Source organism: Bidens hawaiensis, unplaced genomic scaffold, assembly GCF_021521415.1.
Source record: "Bidens hawaiensis isolate Kalapana, Puna unplaced genomic scaffold, B.hawaiensis_p1.1 tig00022875_1, whole genome shotgun sequence".
Taxonomy (NCBI): Eukaryota; Viridiplantae; Streptophyta; class Magnoliopsida; order Asterales; family Asteraceae; genus Bidens; species Bidens hawaiensis.
In genome coordinates, this window is record NW_027493569.1 from 1 (window position 1) to 16,909 (window position 16,909).

Genomic DNA, 16,909 nt, shown 5'->3' on the forward strand with positions numbered 1-16,909 from the left:
TTGCATATCTTTTGCTCGGCTTTTATCTTCTCATGTTCTTGGCATGGACAATGCCGAAGTGCTCGCCTAGGAACTAAAAACGCATTTCTTGAGCCTCGCCTAAAAAATGGGCCTAGGCACGAGACGCGGCGGCTTTTAATAACTATGATACATATAGCAATTCAGCATACTCTCGTACCATTCATTAATAAATTAAGCTTTTGCAAGCAAGCAGAAACTGATTAAGAGTTAAAACACTAACAATTGTTAATCAAGGGGGTGTTTTGATTGGTTATTTTAGCCAACTTATTGAAAAGTTAGAAAAGGCGTTTGATATAAGCATGAGGAATAAAAGAAGCATCGAATTGAAATATTAAGATGATTCCTTATGAGGTAATTGAAACAATGAGTAATTAATTAAAGATCGGAAATAGGTTACGAGAGAGGAGTGTCCGTTTGCCGACGCCGGAGGAACCGATACGTATCGGTTTTTAAAACATTGGGACTGGCAGATGAAACCCGTATAGTGGATTTATCAAAATAAATTCGTTTGTAATTACCAGAAAATTAATTAATTAGGTAAAGATATAATTATTTTATGAGGATTTTAAAAATCCATATTATTACGTTGATAATAATTCACACTGGCTCGTAATTTCCACTTTCGCAGTCAAAATCAATCTTATTATTAAAGGCGTCCCCTTGATTTTCACTCCATTTCCCTCCCTATAAATGACATGAGGAGACTTACACCCAAAATCGAGCGATGAATTAAAACGTTTGCAAACATATAGTTATTAGGCTATAGGGATTGCTTTTTGCAACTTAACTAAAAGTTATTATATATAAAACCTTCCGCATCAGAGTTATCCATAGCCTATGTGAAGGAGATTCGTGAGAAGGATGAAAAATGACAAATGAAGATATTTATTTTAAGTAATTTACAACATTCAATGTCATTGTTGCATTTTTACTTATATATACTTTTAGTTTTACTTTTAACCCAACCACCCCACGATTTTTAAACGATCATAACTTTTTTATATGTTAATATTTTTTAAAATAAATGACATCATAAAAACGATAATTTTATTATCTTTAGTTTTAGTATGATATTGCTATAGTTTTCGAAGTAAAAAAACGTTTTATGTAGAAGTGTTTGGGTTCAATTTTGATGGTTTTAAATTAAACATGAGCACTTTACACGTTTTTTATCATCGACAACCGAAACTGAATTGCTTAAAATTAAAACTTAACTAAGCCGAACCCTTACCAACGATTAGGTTCTGATATAATTTGTACTTCGATAATAAATTGAGTTTAAAATAAAAATTATTATTCTGCCTACACCTTCATTTCAAACTAAGCACCATCTAATACGTTACTTAAGAAAATCATCACATGAACATAAATGATAAAACTTATTAGAATAAATGGAAGGCGAAGTCATAACAAGAACAAAGATTACAAAAAAATCATACTGGAAATTGGGCTAAATTAAAGTTGTAATAAACAAGTTTACTCGTATTAAATAAAACTTTATTTAACTATATTTTAACTGTATATAATATATATTATAAAACATATCTAATACTAAATAAGTAAAAAAATTAACATTTCAATATGTATGGTCAGCTCTGGTATCAATTGTGAAACCAAATTGATGAACGGTCTTACAGTTGCAACGGAATAATGAACACCCATAAATTTCTTACATGATTATCAAAGTATGCGTTTCCCATTGCATTACGCGTGCACTCTTCTAATGGATTATTATCTGTCAGTGAGTCATAGTTTTGAATATTTAAATCTTGTGCCTTAATTTTATATGCCGAGGCTATTCGTAAAATGATATATTAAATTTGAAATTTACACACTTTTGAAACCGACCCTTGAGAAAAAACAAACTAGAAATTTTGTATAAGTTTAAAATATAGTTAAGTAATCTCAATTGAACACATTAATTAAGCCCAATGCGGTTTCTATCATAACTTTTAACTTCCTAAGCCCATATTCAATATTTTAACTTTTAAGGACTGAGAGCGTAAGTAATGTCCAAATGTCCAATGTACATTAGTACATCTAAAAGAAGACCATGCTTATTTTTAAACCATGAAAGAAAGAAAGAAGCGGGAAATAGGCCTGTAAACGAACGGAACGTTCGATGAACAATCGTGAATCGTTTGGCGTGAAGTTCGTTTATGTTCGATTATTTAATAAACGAACGAACATGAACAAAAAATCTGTGTTCGTTTAATTAAACGAACGAACATGAACACATGTTCTGTTCGTTCATTTATGTTCATGAACGTTCGTTTATCTCTGTTTATTTATGTATTAATAGAACATAATTAAATATTATATGGATAGGTGATCTGTATTTGTTAATTTGTATTCGTTTAAGTGTTTTCATATAAGTTTGTTTATATTTGTGTTCATTTACATTTGTTCATACATGTTCGTTTATCTTTGTTAAGTTATGTTTGTTTAGATTTTAAAAAAATGAATGCAAATGTCCATTTTTAAATAAACAAGCATGAACATAAATATTTGTTCGATTAAGTGTCCGTGTTCTTTTAAAGTTAAATGAACGAACACGAACACGCTCTTGTTTGTGTTCATTCGATTCGTTTACCGGTTCTCATTATTCACATCGATGAATACATCGATCTCAATCTCCAGGCTCTGCCGATTTTATTTGTGTTCATTTGTGTTCATGAACCATTCGTGAACACATAAATTTCCTTAATGAACGAACACGAACATAAAATCATGTTCGGTAAGTGGTCATGAACCGTTCGTGAACACGTTATTTGCTTATCGAACGAACATGAACAAGGCCTTGTTCGTGTTCGTTCAGCTCATTTACAGCCCTAGTGGGAAATATAAAAAAATCACCGGTATTCTGATGGGTGATATGTGTTGGTATTCCTGTATTAGAACCAGAAATAATAAATAGAAACAATAAATGATAACGGTGAACCGGGCTTGTGTTTGACACAATTCTCTCAAACAGATTTGCGATCTGTTCCCAGGGTACTCCGGTTCGAAGCAGTAGCGGACTGCCAGACTTGATCACTTGTCTGAAACGAAATCGTATGATGTTGCAGCAGAGAGGAAGATAGAGTTGTGTGTTTTTCCATCTGGGTGTATGAACTGAAGCATTTCATCTAGTTTTATATCAATAAAATTAAAACTCATAACTTATTGTTGACCATAATAATACTTAGTAATTAGTGCATAATTATCATCATAATGGTCATCATTAGTGCAATGAAACAGAAAATAATAATCATTACTGAATAATGATCATTAATGTCATTGACCATCAGTTATGAAATCATTAGTGCAATGAAACAGAAATTAATAATCATTACTGAATAATGATCATTAATGTCATTGACTATCATTTACGAAATGCTCAAAATCGAAATTAATAATTGTTAGGGCTCGGATTTTCAATATCCTAGGCAAAGGATATGTTCAGGATAACTTCAGGATACAGTATCCTGCCAAGCAACAGGTATCTTTGACATATCGTTATACTAACAGTTCAACCGTCTTTCTTTGGTGTTTACCAGGTCATGCAACTTCACATGATCTCCTAAAGATTCGGACCACTAAGCAGCCATTATACATGGGACTTTTTGGTATCCTGAAATGCGGTATATTCAGGATAAACTTCAGGATGCAGTATCCTCCAAACGACAAGAAACGGTCAACAATTAATAAAGCATTAAAGATAGTAGACGTTGGAAGGAGTTACAACACGTTTACAACAATGATATGCAAGCCATAACCACTCCAAGATCATAATCAGGACAATTAATGCTCTTTATCAACAATTAATGCTCTTTATTGCTAGTTATTATCTAGTGATCCTTCTTGTAACTATAAATAGGAGTTGTTTAGACACAACTTACACTCTAGCTATAGAATTACTCTGTAAACACGATCTAGAGAAGAAAGCTCCAAACATTTGTAACCTTTTTTGATTATTAATAAACTGGTGGTAATAGTTTTCACCGCCCGAGGTTTTTTTCTTGTTATCCTCAGGATAACGGGTTTTTTCCTCGCAACAAATCTTTGTGTCATTACATTTACGTTCATTTCTATCAAGCACCTAAACCTCACTTACTAATTTGGTTACGAAATTGCACTTGTTGATTTTAACCCAAAACAATAATAATAATCATTAAGAGAATAATTATTATCATTAAATCGTTTGACCAACTTTTGAGACATTCATTCACACACACTTCTAATTAATTTTCCAACAATCCCTCACATGAATGGAGGTCGAAACAACATTATTCCGATTAGATTTCAGCAGTTGAATCTTGCATACAATAGGTATGTGTTACTCTTTGAACCTTTGCTTATGAAGCGTACTTAGCCCACTGACTCTGAGTAGACAACGATGTCTTTGAACTCATCTGTCGTTTGTGTAGACGACAATACACTTCACACAAGACTCTCCCTGACAAAGTCAAGTCCTCATTGTTATGCTCGTTATGGTCATGAACATGAGCTTGGTTCTGCGAGAGCCATTAAGTACTGTGCCCCAACAATACCCTTCGAAGCGACCCCACTTCTCTCTCACATAGGTGATTCACCATGTATGGTTATCTTAGCTTAATCATTACAAGCCATAGGCTTAACCTTACACTTGTCACTTTTAGGAATGGACTAGGGAGTTTACCAACCATGTAGTAAACTACCTTTTAAATACGTAGGGTTATTCCCCCCACAGTGACCTTATTAATTCATACAATTAGGTTTTCCTATTGAACTCAACTCTTGGGATCTCCAATCTGTTAAGTTAGGTTTCCTTCGTATGAACCTTTAATTTTTCAAGGGCTTTAGTCCCATTCCTATGAACGACTTCTGAACTAACTCTCTACTTAGGCCTTTTGTTAACGGATCCGTAATATTATCCTTTGACTTCACGTAGTCAACAGTGATAATTCTTGTAGAGATTAGTTGTCGTACCGTATTATGTCTACGTCTAATATGTCTGTTCTTACCATTATACATTGTGCTATGAGCTCTGCCAATTGCCAATTGGCTATCACAATGTATACAAATGGTCGATGCCAGCTTAGGCCATCTTGGTATATTCTCAACAAATTGACGTAACCATTCTGCCTCTTCGCCCGCTTTATCTAGGGCGATGAATTCTGATTCCATCGTGGATCTAGCTATAACCGTTTGCATAAACGATTTCCACGATACAGCAGCACCTCTAAGTTTCAATACATACCCACTTGTTGCTTTGGAATCATTCGTGTCAGATATCCAATTTGCATCATAGTGTCCTTCGATAACTGCCGGATATCTGTTATAATGCAACCCATATTCCCGAGTGTATGTTAGGCACCGAAGTAACAGAATCACACAGTTCCAATGAATTGAAGTTGGGTTGCCCGTGTATCTACTTAGCTTGCTTACAGCATATGCTAAGTTTGGTCTAGTACAACTCATAAGATACATCAAGCTGCCGATAATTCTTGAGTATTCCAACTGGTTAACGGGTTCACCTATATTCTTAGCTAGATGTTGACTCGCGTCAATGGGAGTTCTAGCTACATTAGAGTCATTAGCATTAAACTTCTCAAGAATTTTGTTCATGTAATGGGCTTGACTTAAAACAAGTCCACTTTGGGTTCGTGAGATTTTAACTCCCAAAATCGCATCCGCAAAACCCATGTCTTTCATGTCAAATCTTTCCTTTAGCATGTTCTTTGTGGAGTTTATGATTTTGTCATCACTTCCAGCAATGAGCATATCATCTACACATAGATACAGAATGACATATCCATCTGATGTGTCCTTCACATATACACATTTGTCACATTCATTGATTTTGAACATGTCATCAAGCATGACATGATCAAACTTTTGATGCCATTGTTTTTGGAGCTTGTTTTAATCCATACAAGGATTTTACAAGTTTGCAAACTTTTTTTTCTTGTCCAATGGCTATGAAACCTTCAGGTTGTTCCATGTAAATCTCTTCCTCCAGATTTCCATTCAAGAAAGTTGTTTTCACATTCATTTGGTGAACTTCCAGATTTCTAATGGCGGCAATGGCAAGCACCAACCTGATGCAGATTATTCGCGTAACTGGCGAATACGTATCAAAGTAATTTAAACCTTCTCGTTGTTTATATCCTTTGATCACCAACCTTGCCTTATACTTATCGATGGTGTCATCTGGTTTCATCTTTTTCTTGAAGATCCATCAATATCCTAGTGGTTTACATCCTTGAGGAAGATCCACTAGTTCCCAAGTATAATTTTGTAAGATAGAATCTATTTCACCTTTGATGACTATGATACTTAGTAATTATCATAAAATCATAACAAACGTCATAATGATCATTAAAGTGTAATAGAACAGAATAATGATTATTAGTTCAACATTTGAAAACATAACAAATGTCATAATGATACTTAGTAATTATCATAAAAATCATAACAAACGTCATAATGATCATTAAAATGTAATAAAACAGAATAATGATCATTAGTGCAACATTTGAAACTGAAATTAATAATAGTAATTATCATTAAGTTTGTTGGTACGTTTAAGTTTCCTCTTCTGCCATGTAGGTAAGGAAGTCAGAGCCGAAGGATTTTTCAATCCTTTCCCGTTTACTCTTTCTAATTTCAATTTCCTCCATTTCGGATTGTTCTCGAGGTTCATCTTTTGCACCATCGTTTTATAGAACAATTTCCTTAACCGGTCTAAAACAACTCGGTTTTCCTTTACCTAAGCATGGGAACATATGTTCAACCCATGATGCATCCTCTGTTTCTAGTCTGGTGCCTTTGTTTATTCCAGGGTTCTTGAAATCATGCACAAGAAAACGAAATGCACCACCAGAACGAGTGTATCTTATAAATATACAATCCACTGTTTTGGGTCCTATTAGTAGCCGTTTCTGTGGTGTTACTACTACATTGGCTAGGCACCCCATACTCGCAAGTATTTATATGATGGTTTATTTCCATTCCATAATTCGTATGGAGTTACATATTTCTTCTTATTGGGTATCATGTTTAAGACATAATTCACCGATAAGATTGCTTCCCCCCACATGTCTTGGCTTAAACCAGAACTTATCATCATGGCATTCATCTTTTATTTCAAAGTGCGGTTCTTGCGTTCCACTATGCCATTTGATTGAGGGGAGTAAGGAGGCGTGAGTTCATGTATGATTCCATCTCTTTCACACAAATAAAAAAAAATGAAACATATTCACCTCCTCGGTCACTCCTTACTCTTTTGATTTTCCGATTTAGTTGATTCTCAACTTCAGCTTTGAACAAGATAAACTTATCAATAGCCTCGTCTTTACTCTTAGGTAAGTACACATTACAATACCTTGTACTATCATCAATAAACGTGACGAAGTACTTACTCCCTACACGAGTAGGAATTACTTTTAGATCACACACATAAGTGTGGATCATTTCGAGCGATTCGATGAATCGTTCAATCTTTTCGAATGACGATCTTGTTTGTTTTGCTTCGACACAAGTTAACTTTGGTGACCATAATCGAGAGGTTATCAACCTCACAAACCATGTTTACTTGTCGAGCATTTTCATTCTTTGGAAGCTTACAGTCATTGGCTCTATGGTCTTGCTTTCCACAATTGTAACAAGTTCATTGGAACTTTATTTTATTAATAAAATTAATATTATTATTTATTTATTATTACTATTATTTCTCCCCTTAGGACCAAGGTTGGAGCCTTTCTCATTTTAAAGTCCAAGAATTTAGGCACCGCGAACTTTTTAACACGTACATCTTCTGTTTTGTATTTGCGGTCCAAAGACTTCCATAACTTTTTGGCAGTCTTGGACTTGCATTACACATTATACAATGTATCCACCATACCGTTCAAAACATAATTCTAGCACAAGAAATCCGAATGATTCCAAGCCTGAACCACGCTCACCGAATGAGCATCCATTTCCCTTTTATCAACATGGGGAACGGTTTCAGTCAAGAACCTCGCTAGGTTCAACGTGGTCAGATAAAAGAATATCTTTTGCTGCCACTTTTTAAAATTCACACCGGTGAATTTTTCCGGTTTCTTAGCATGGGACATAATTGCATTAGTCAATGGTGCAACCAAACTGGTTGTGACCGCTACAGCAAAAGTAGCGATCGCGGGAGCATTTTTACTCCAGCCCATAGGCCCAACCCATCAGACCTACTAAATTAGTCTGCTTAACAATGTTACACTTCGGCCCAAAGAAAGGTGCGAAGTCCATTGGATCACTAGCATCGGAACTAGACAAAAGAAACTGAGTGGCCACATAAAGTCATTTCAAGGCCGGTGTGCTTGACCCATTATGGTCTGCCTTGATTAATATAACCCATTATTGGGATCCCATTCTGAAACGAAAACGCAGGAACAATTAGTAATCTGTTTAAGTTTGTTAGTATTCCTGTATTAGAACTAGAAATAATAAATAGAAACAATAAATGATAACGGTGAACCGGGCTTGTGTTTGACACAATTCTCTCAAACAGATTCGCGGTCTGTTCCCAGGGTACTCCGGTTCGAAGCAGTAGCGGACTGCCAGACTTGATCACTTGTCTGAAACGAAAGCGTATGATGTTGCAGCAGAGAGGAAGATAGAGTTGTGTGTTTTTCCATCTAGGTGTATGAACTGAAGCATTTCATCAGTTTTATATCAATAAAACTAAAACTCATAACTTATTGTTGACCATAATAATACTTAGTAATTAGTGCATAATTATCACCATAATGGTCATCATTTGTACAATGAAACATAAAATAATAATCATTACTGAATAATGATCATTAATGTCATTGACCATCAGTTATGAAATCATTAGTGCAATGAAACAGAAACTAATAATCATTACTGAATAATGATCATTAATGTCATTGACTATCAGTTACGAAATGCTCAAAACCGAAATTAATAATAATAATCATTAAGAGAATAATTATTATCATTAAATCGTGTGACCAACTTTTGAGACCTTCATTCACACACACTTCTAATTAATTTTCCAACAATATGCGTAATTGATAATCATAACCCCTCCCTTACAAGCATAATTTGATCGTCACTCTGGTTGTCGCCTGACATGTAAAGAACAACTTTACATATATTGTTTTTTAAATATGTATTTGTAATAACTTTTGCATACTTTTTTGATTATATGAGATTTAGCTTGATTATCTTTTTTTATATAACCCGACCTAATGCAAATTGACCAAAAAAGTTGTTATATAGCAATAGTTGACCGACCAAAAAATTTCACCAAATTATGTTCAATATTTACACATGTTTGTATAAAGAGAATCATTTAATCTGCACATATTTTGTTCGTTGTAACTAAAGTATCATTATACTATATATAAAAGATAATTAAAACCTATTATAGACTTTGTGCCTTTGCAATTTGTATCCATTGAATTTATGCTTATTTATTATTATTATTATTATTATTATTATTATTATTATTATTATTATTATTATTATTATTATTATTATTGTTAATTTACTTACTGGTGCTAAAGCATACGGGTTCCTTATCTACAAGTCATTCCTAAAGATTAAGGGCAAAATTAATTGATAAATCTTGCTCTTTCAAAACCTTTCCCCATGGCTCAATCCCCTTTTTATCCATCTCAAATTCACCGCATTTAGATATTTTCAAGCCAACCCATCAAATTAATTATAGGTTTTACAACAAAAACAGATTTTGGTCATCAATTGCTCCTCCTTCTAAAGGGCTCATTCTTCAGATCCCATGGCCTTTAGGTATATTTCTATGAACTCAGTAAAGAATAGTCATTGTTATTATTGTTGTTGTTATTATTATTCTTATTCTTATTATTTAATCTTTGTTTGTTAACAAAGTTTAAGTTTGATAATTGAGGTGGGTATAATAGATTAGCAAATTATATGGATAATTGATGCATATTTTAATTTTATAATCTTTTTTCTGAATATTGCATGTTATCAAGATTGTAAGAATTTACTTGTCCATAGTTCTATACCATCCCACCTTTAGGAGAATTTGGTATTTAATTTATTTTAATTACTTAATATGTGTTTCTTAATTAACCACCCTGAAATTGACTATTTGGATTGCCTTTATGTTAGTTTGAATGAAACGGTACATCTAGAGCTCCGGTTAAGTGGCAAAGGGTACTTCTTAAAGTAAGCGGTGAATTGCGGGTGGTGGTGAAGAAACACCCAAAGGTAACTTAAACTATATTTTGTTTTAATTTATAATATAGCTCTACTTTAATAAATATTAGCATATGATGCTACTTCTGATTAATAGGTTACAATATCTATTGCAAGAGAAGTTGGTGATGTCACTCGCCTTGGCATTGAGGTACCATTTTTTTGTATAATTTAAGGGGTGTTTAGATGCGTGTTTTTAAACTGGTTATATGATATTGAATAATCATGTATACTATTTTTTCCTACTATGATTTTTGGTAGTCATAGTTGGTGGAGGAAACATCTTCCTTGGAGCCTCATAAGCCACAAGTAGTGGTTTCGATCGTTCATCTGCTGATTACATTGGGTAAAACTTCAGTCACTCTTTTGTTAGTAAATCTATAATTTTTATAGTAAGGCTAATTTGCAATTTTGAAAAAAACGTGTCAGAATGTTGGCGACTGTGATGAATGCTATATATTTGTAAGTAACAATGGAGAGCATTGGGATCCCGAAACAAGTCCAAACAACATAGGATGTCTCAGGTTGTTGAACCGTATATAAGGCGAAGGGCGGTTAGGCATCTAGGAAAATGACGGGTCGTTATTCTTGTAGCAGGAAACGGGATCTGTTCTCCACACAGATACTGTTGCAGCCTCACTGTGCATAAAGTAAGTTTATTTTTATCTATCATTAACATTGCGATGGGTTGAACATGCGGGTGAGTCTTGCGGGTCCAACTGGGCTCTGCTGGGACCTACCTCTTCAATGTACTGTACAACCGCCTGAAAAAGAAAACCATAAATCACTTAAATTAGTTAACTTGAATACCGAGAAACAAAGTTTGTAATCATATTATGCAAAATAATGAAAATGAAAACTCACCCGAGCGCCTTGATCAAGAACGTCTCTAGGGGGTATTTCCAAAGGGTTCCCTTCGGTTTTTAAAACTTGTAACTTTGACAACATTCTGAATGAATCAGGAAGAACTCTTATTTGATTGTTGCTCATATCAAGTTCTTCAAGATTCCCAATGGATCTTGGTAGGGATCTTAGGTCAGCAAAGTTGTTGCTGATGTTGATTTTGACAAGAGTGGTAGCAAAACATAGGCTTTCAGATACGGATTCAAGCTCATTGAAACTTAAATCAAGCTCTTTTATATTTGTCAATGATGACATGGTAGTTGGAAGCCTGCTAATGTTATTGTACCGAACCGATAACGTTTCTAGCAACTCAAGTTTTCCAATAGCTTCTGGTAAAGCTTTAAGTTTGTTGTAGTCTGCAAGGAGCTCTTTGAGTGATACACAATGACCAATAATATGTGGGATTTCTTCAATATTATTGGTTTCAATGTTGAGCTTTTGTAGATTCACAAGTGAACCGATTGATTCTGGGAGAACCGAGAGGTTGTTTGAACTCAAATCAAGCTCTTGAAGACGGACCAATCTGCTTAAACTAGCTGGAAGAGCTGACAACTGGTTCGCGCGAAGATCAAGATAGATTAAACTGAGTAGATCGCCTATAGATTCTGGGAGTTCAACGATTTTGTTGGAATGTAAATCGAGTTTTGTCAATGATGAAATGCCTGAAATGGAAGACGGTAATGTGACAAGACGGTTTTCTGATAGATCTAGTGTGATTAAAGTTGATAACTTCCCGATTGAATCCGGAAGCCATTCAATCTGGTCCATCAATTTGGACCGAAGATTCAGATCTTTAGTTCCTTTCTTCGATGACACTTCAATCAAACTCGCAAGCTTCATAAAATTCAATTTTGAATCATCTTGACCTACAAATTATAACCATCAATTCAGTCAAACTTCAAGGTAATAATCATTATAATTATAACAAGACAATAAGCGAATCCATTTCGAAACTCACCGGAAGCTATTACAGGTTTCAATGTGGAATCAACAATTTTGGGCTTTAAAACATCACCATTGAATACCGATTTCGACTTGCTCACATAACTATCATCTCTAGTAACCAACTCAGACGTCTTCACCGCCTCTTTCTCAAAATACAAACTCGAAACCGGCTTCGAAACCACACTGACCGTACTCGGTGAAGCATAACTCGACAAACTCGCCGAAGCCGAACCACCCGACTGCCCATTCCGGTCCCCACAACAGCTGGAAGCTCTCAGAATCATTTCATCAAACACTTGGTGGGTGTGTTCAAGATCCAGCAATTTAACCGCTTCCCTCTTCTGCTCTTCGGTCTGAAACCTCACAAAACACTTCTGCATCTCCACCAACACATTAAACAGCTCATCTGGGACATCGTTCCGCTTCTTTTGGCGGGCAATCGCTTCGATTTTCGCCTGTTCTTCGGTCTCCAGGTTCCGAATTAATATCCTGGCGCCTTCGACGTCATCAATTGAAGGCCGTGGAGGAAGTGACCTGTGAATCCTCATTATCTCCTCCAACACTTCATCCACTGATTTACCACCCAATTCCATTTCTTAATTTCTCACAAAACCCTAAAATCAAAATCATTAAAATGAACCAAAATTCAGCAATTAATTAAAACCAAAAAATACCCAATTTAAATAAAATGGAGAAGCAATTACCCAATAAACAATAAGGCTGTCAAAGTTGAAATATCCGGCGGCGGGTGGTGGGTTATAAAGCATCGGCGTTGACAAATTAATCACAATTTTGCGTCTACAAAACAAACACATTATACCATAATAATATTAATAATAATAATAATGGCATTCTAATGTAAGAAGCTTGAACAAATAGTAAGAAGACAAGAGAATGATTTACGGAAAAGGTGGATTAATAATAATCTACCGGCGCAGCCCACAGATCCTGAATATCTTTTTTATAACTTTATTAAAAAAGAAATAAAATATGGAATCATGAAATAAGTGTTTGATAATCTTCTGAGATGGAAATTAGGAAATGATGATGATGATATTAAGAAGGGGTGGGTTTGAATTGAATAATTAGAATAGGATGAGTGGATAAAGAATAGAAAGGAATTTATTCGTGGATTTGAAGGCGGCGGCTGGGCGACTGAGTGAGTGAGAGAAACAGAGACCGGTATCCAGGTTGTTTCGGATTAGTTAATGTAGTAAACTAAACACCTATTAACTTAACATTGGAGATATGACCGACAATCCAGGTTGTTTTGTTTCAGATTGGATTGGTTTTAAAACCTTAGGTTGTAAAAATTAAAATAATAATAATAATAATAATATTAAAATTTTTATTATTAAGGTTGCAAAGCTCACGAATTACTCGATCTCGGATTCACAAAAAAATATGAAATAAGCTCATTTAGTTATCGAGTCTAACCTCGATCCTTCTATAGAAAGATTGTTTAGGCTTATATAACCTTAACGAGCCTTGTATATTTCTTTAAGTTTTAACAGTTTTTAGACTTCTATCTATTCATTTCACACCTTTGACTGGTTTAAGGTATTGTACACCATATGTAAAAATAGGGATGAGTTCGGTACCGTACGGGACCGGGACGTTACCGGTATTGAAGGTAAAAATTCGGGAAATACCGGTACCGTACCGATCCCGAAACTCAAAACTTTGGTACCGATTCGGTACCGACGGTACCAAATCGGTACCGATTTTGGTACCGATACCGGTTCGTGTAACTTCGCCTAAGGATAACTTCGCCTACGGCCAAGTTCGCCTAAGGATAACTTCGCCTGAAGCCAAGTTCGCCTAAGGTTTAACTTCGCCTGAAGCCAAGTTCGCCTAAGGTTTAACTTCGCCTGAAGCCAAGTTCGCCCGAGGTTTAACTTCGCCTATAGTGAAGTTCGTTTAGAAAATAAATTAAAAGCGATAAGTTAAAGTAAGCTAATACTAGGCCACCAGATTAGGTCAGGCGAGTATTGATACATGTAACTTGTACAATTAGCCGAGCTCAGTTAAAGAAGGGATTTACAGCTACCAGAGAAAGAAGCAGAATTCAGGTGAGTTTCTAGCCCCATTTCCTTGCTATGTTTTCGAGGCTGTGTGCATACTCGATGTGAAGTGTGAATACACTTACCTTAAGTGCTATAGATGTTATATGAGGTATATATTTTATAATGCTTGTCGGTACGTGAACGATCTTCGGATATTGCACGTATCGCCAAGGATAGTAAATTCCAAGTGGTTGATAGTGTGTATGAATGTTATGATGTGACTTGTTTATTACGCAAATACTGAACTGATATGAAGTGTGATATAGGCAGGTAGAGGTAGAGTGTGTTAGAAGTGGCAAGAGTCTAGTAAGGGTGTTAGTGGCATAACGTGAGCGCGTGATAGGGAAAGCCTGTACGTGCCATCGTTATTATGTGTGTATGATTGTTGATGTTACTTGCTTAGTATGTAAATAATGTGCTGGTAGGAAGTGGGTTATAGACAAGTAGAAGTATAGTGTGATAGAAGTGGATAGGGGTCTAGTAATAGAGTTAGGGGCATAACGTGAGCACGTGGTAGAGTGAGTCTATGCGTGTCTTCGTTATTAAAGTGGCACAAGTGGCATAAGTGGCATAAAGTGGCATAAGTGGCATAAAGTGGCACAAGTGGCATAAAGTGGCACAAGTGGCATAAAGTGGCACAAGTGGCATAAAGTGGCACAAGTGGCATAAAGTGGCATAAGTGGCATCAATGGTTAAGCTGTAGGGGTAATTAATTGGCTAAGCTGTAGGGATAATTAAGTGGTTGAGAAGTAGCGGGTTAGACAGTGGGTTAAGTGTCTTCGGACACGTATATGATGCATGTAGTGGTTGTATGATAAGTTGTTTGATTAACTAGAACTCACTCAGCGTAGCTGACTTTTAGTATGCACGCAGGTGAGTAGAATGAGACAGCTAGCTTGAGCGGGCACATGGTGGGCGAATAGGAGACTGGCATCTGAAGACTCAAGATGTTTTAATGTAATTGACTTTTATTTTGAAAGACAAGAATGTTTAATTAAGGCAAGTTTTGGATTGCTGTAACGTTTCATGAAAGTTTTTATATTCCGCGAAAGTTTTAATGAACTATGATTTGTAAGAACTGTGTTTATGAGTAAATCCAACACGAAAGTAGGGTTACCGGTGACGGGGCCTTACAGAAGTTAAACCTTATGCGAACTTAGCTTTGCAGGCGAAGTTGTCATCAGGCGAACTTAGCTTTGCAGGCGAAGTTGTCATCAGGCGAACTTAGCTTTGCAGGCGAAGTTATCAGGCGAATATAGCTTGCAGGCGAAGTTGTCATCAGGCGAACTTAGCTTTGCAGCGAAGTTGTCATCAGGCGAACTTAGCTTTGCAGGCGAAGTTCATCAGGCGAACTTAGCTTGCAGGCGAAGTTGTCCAGCTGCAGGTACTGTTCGTCCTTAAATCCCTTAATCATCTTCGTTTCTTAACCAAATAACTCGATTTAGGTATCCACGGAATCGTCTGACCAGCGCCTACAAACCCCAACCATCAAATCGACCTAACATCGATGTTTAAAGGGTGCGACTTAGGCATATAGGTTACGGGTTCTTTTATCAATCGATTAACCCATCAAATCATAACCATTTTCAGTTAGTTTAGCTTTGTTGGATTCGTTTTTACCATACAAACACAGATCTATCATTTCTATACTAATCCAAACCTAAGCGAACAAGTTCTCGATATAAACGTACCGTAAATGAGTCGAACTACGAACACGAGCTGGTCTTGTTGCTTTGGTTCGTCACGACGATCTAGCACCAACGAGCTCGGGTCCTCTCCTTTGGATCTTGGTTCGGGTTGTGTGTGTTTTGGAGTGTGCAGAGATTAGGATGGATAAATGGATAGAATGGAAAGGATTGGGGTTTAAGGGGGTATTTATACTTCCTTAAGCCCATGGACCGAAGGCCCATATTTCCTTTTGGTCCATATCTAATCCCATCTAATTATCCTACTAAGTCTTCATATTTTGCTATTATTATTATCGTTCCACTAACTCGTTTATTTCACCCGACAAAATAATATAATAAATATTACTTTAGAAATTTCGGGATGTTACAGTTCGGTACCCGTACGGTACCGGTACCAAATACCAAATGCTCATCCCTATGAAAAAATACTATAAAAAAATGTATATAAGTTATTTAATAATTAAAAAACAAGCCAAGCTTGAGCTTTAAAAAAGAACTCAAAACAAGCCAAGCTTTCACTCTTACTTTCGTAAGTCAAAAGACTCAAAACAAGTTGAGCTCGAGCTTAATCAAGCTCAGCCCTCTTAATTAATTAGTTTACTTTTTACCAAAATCATGTTCTTATTCATTAAATACACACTTTTCTGAAAACAGAAGTCATGCTAAACTCAAGGTTTTCCCCTATAACAAGTTAATAACCAACTTTTATACGTAGCACATGTCGATAACAAAGTACGTGTAATCGGTGGCGAAAATCAAGAAATAAAGCTAAAATATACAGTAATTTCAAATAGATAATTTTTTAAACCAACCTCTTTTGATCTGAAACCCTTTCCGACCCGACACCGTTTTATTCTGAAACATGTTTTGACCTGGCCTCTTTCGACTCAAAACCGTACCGACATGAACCGAAGTAAATTAACCATTTTTTATCGACTCATTCCGACCGTAATTTGGTATTACACATGACCCGAGCTCGTCTGACTCGACTTGTTGCCAATCATAACCGGTAAAGAAGTATATTAATATCATACTCAAATTAAAGAGAATAAAATGCTCTTTTTTATGATGTAATGC

General features: G+C 35.6%; 1 protein-coding gene across 1 annotated transcript; it reads right to left on the minus strand.

Annotated features, from left to right (window-relative positions):
* Window positions 1-10,993: 10,993 nt before the first annotated feature.
* On the minus strand, window positions 10,994-12,814 carry LOC143566366 (uncharacterized). Its single transcript, XM_077053092.1, has 3 exons — window positions 12,783-12,814; window positions 12,092-12,692; window positions 10,994-11,999 (listed from the first exon to the last, which is right to left on the minus strand). Exons 2-3 carry the CDS (start codon window positions 12,669-12,671, stop codon window positions 11,065-11,067), a joined length of 1,515 nt encoding a protein of 504 aa, XP_076909207.1. The 5' UTR covers window positions 12,672-12,692; window positions 12,783-12,814; the 3' UTR covers window positions 10,994-11,064.
* Between the last annotated feature and the right edge of the window lie 4,095 nt (window positions 12,815-16,909).